Genomic DNA, 1,631 nt, shown 5'->3' with positions numbered 1-1,631 from the left:
TTATTCAACAATGTATGTTCAAGAAATATCAAGTACTAAATTCTCTATCAATTCGTTATTGCTCTCTTAACCATGATTATCAAGATTATATTGATAATGTTTAAGGTTTAGTTCTGCTTTTAATCAAAGACATTGCCATTGCCATATTGCTATCGTTTTTAATATTCTAATACTGTGGATTATGCAGTCACCTAATCTGTATTATTTCGATTGCAGAAATACACTCTGGCGCTTGTGCTGATGGCTGCCATGGTGGCTTGCGTTCTGGCAAGTCGCTATGGAGGTTATGGAGGCGGCTATGGAGGAGGTTATGGAGGAAGTTATAGTGGCTACGGAGGTGGTTATAGTGGCTATGGAGGCGGTTATTATGGCGGCTATGGAAGAGGCTATGTTGGCTATGTGAGAGGGTATGGAGGAGGCTATGGTGGCTACGGAGGAGGTTATGGTGGCTACGGAAGAGGCTATGGTGGCTATGGATATGGAAAGTAATTCCTTTATGACGAAATTAATGAATAAATGTTGGAGACATTATATAGTATATGATATACATCCCATGACGAACGTTTTAATTATATTTCTTAACTCGAAAAATAAAGAAATTGCCTCGTTCAAAAGAAGTGACTAATAATTATTGTAGACTTGATATGATATACATCAAAATGCATTTGAAATCGGTTACACTCGGCTCCTGGCACTTTCGATTCAGACTGACACAATTAAGTTGCAGTCGATATGATTTTCTGCTTTTTGTACCTGTTTATCGATATAATGAATGAGAAATTATCATATATATATGTGTATACTTATATTACAATTAATCTTATTTAACCCTTTATTTTTCGGCAGTGTTCCAGAGCATTTGAAGATAGGTCATTCGAATCAAACAATTTAAAAAATGCATGTAACATGGAAGCTAAGAAATACGGTCACAGTAAAACTTATATGGCTGATACTAACGAAAACTGATACAAGTAAATGAAGTCTTTTAAGGAAATACTCTTGCAGTCTTAGACAATTTATACACTGTCCAGCTATAAAAAATATAATATTTAAGAAATTAACTAGTTACGACAATTTAATACACCAGTAAACTCACAGTGCTCTATAGACAGTATTTATTCCGTCCAATCTCAGGGGAGAAGAAACTAGTAATTCACTCCAGACTCCGATTCGCACATAGAAAAAAATATCTATATAAATTCTAGATATACAAAAAAGTGTAGTGGAATATGCGTTCTTTAGCTGATTAGAACAAGAGATTTGGCGAAAAGGAGTACTCTTGAGCTCATGGTGAGTTTTCATTTGTTATCCTCCCTGAGATTGCTTACATTGTAGTATGCATCCACGATCAAATTTATTAAACACATAGGCTTTGAATAACTCACTGCAAGATGGTTGGTTTCTAATAAACTCTTTTTATGACCTCGTGCTTATGGTTTAGGAATCCCCGAGTGCACATTTTTTTTTATTTGCGGTTGGCATCCGAATCTAGCTGGACCTGAGATTTGGGCGATGTCAGCTTAGGTAAGCTTTTGGGGACAATATCATGCATTTGTCAATTGATAGAGATGCTTTCCTCCACGCACTGAACTTCATTAAAATGAAAAAATAGAAATCATTCGTGTAGTTAC

The 1,631-nt window shown here is 35.6% G+C and overlaps 1 protein-coding gene across 1 annotated transcript in view; it reads left to right on the top strand.

Annotated features, from left to right (window-relative positions):
• Nucleotides 1–528, top strand: part of LOC119590978 (neuropeptide-like protein 29) — a 760-nt gene extending 232 nt beyond the window's left edge. The window contains exon 2 of the mRNA XM_037939711.1: nucleotides 217–528. Coding sequence (XP_037795639.1) covers nucleotides 217–489 — 273 coding nt within the window. The 3' untranslated portion in view covers nucleotides 490–528. The remainder of the gene's footprint in view (nucleotides 1–216) is intronic.
• The last annotated feature ends 1,103 nt before the right edge of the window (nucleotides 529–1,631 follow it).

The sequence above is a fragment of the Penaeus monodon genome, chromosome 28 (genome assembly GCF_015228065.2).
Source record: "Penaeus monodon isolate SGIC_2016 chromosome 28, NSTDA_Pmon_1, whole genome shotgun sequence".
NCBI lineage: Eukaryota > Metazoa > Arthropoda > Malacostraca > Decapoda > Penaeidae > Penaeus > Penaeus monodon.
Note: the sequence above shows the minus strand (reverse complement) of the source record. Positions and strands in the feature narration are given on the sequence as shown.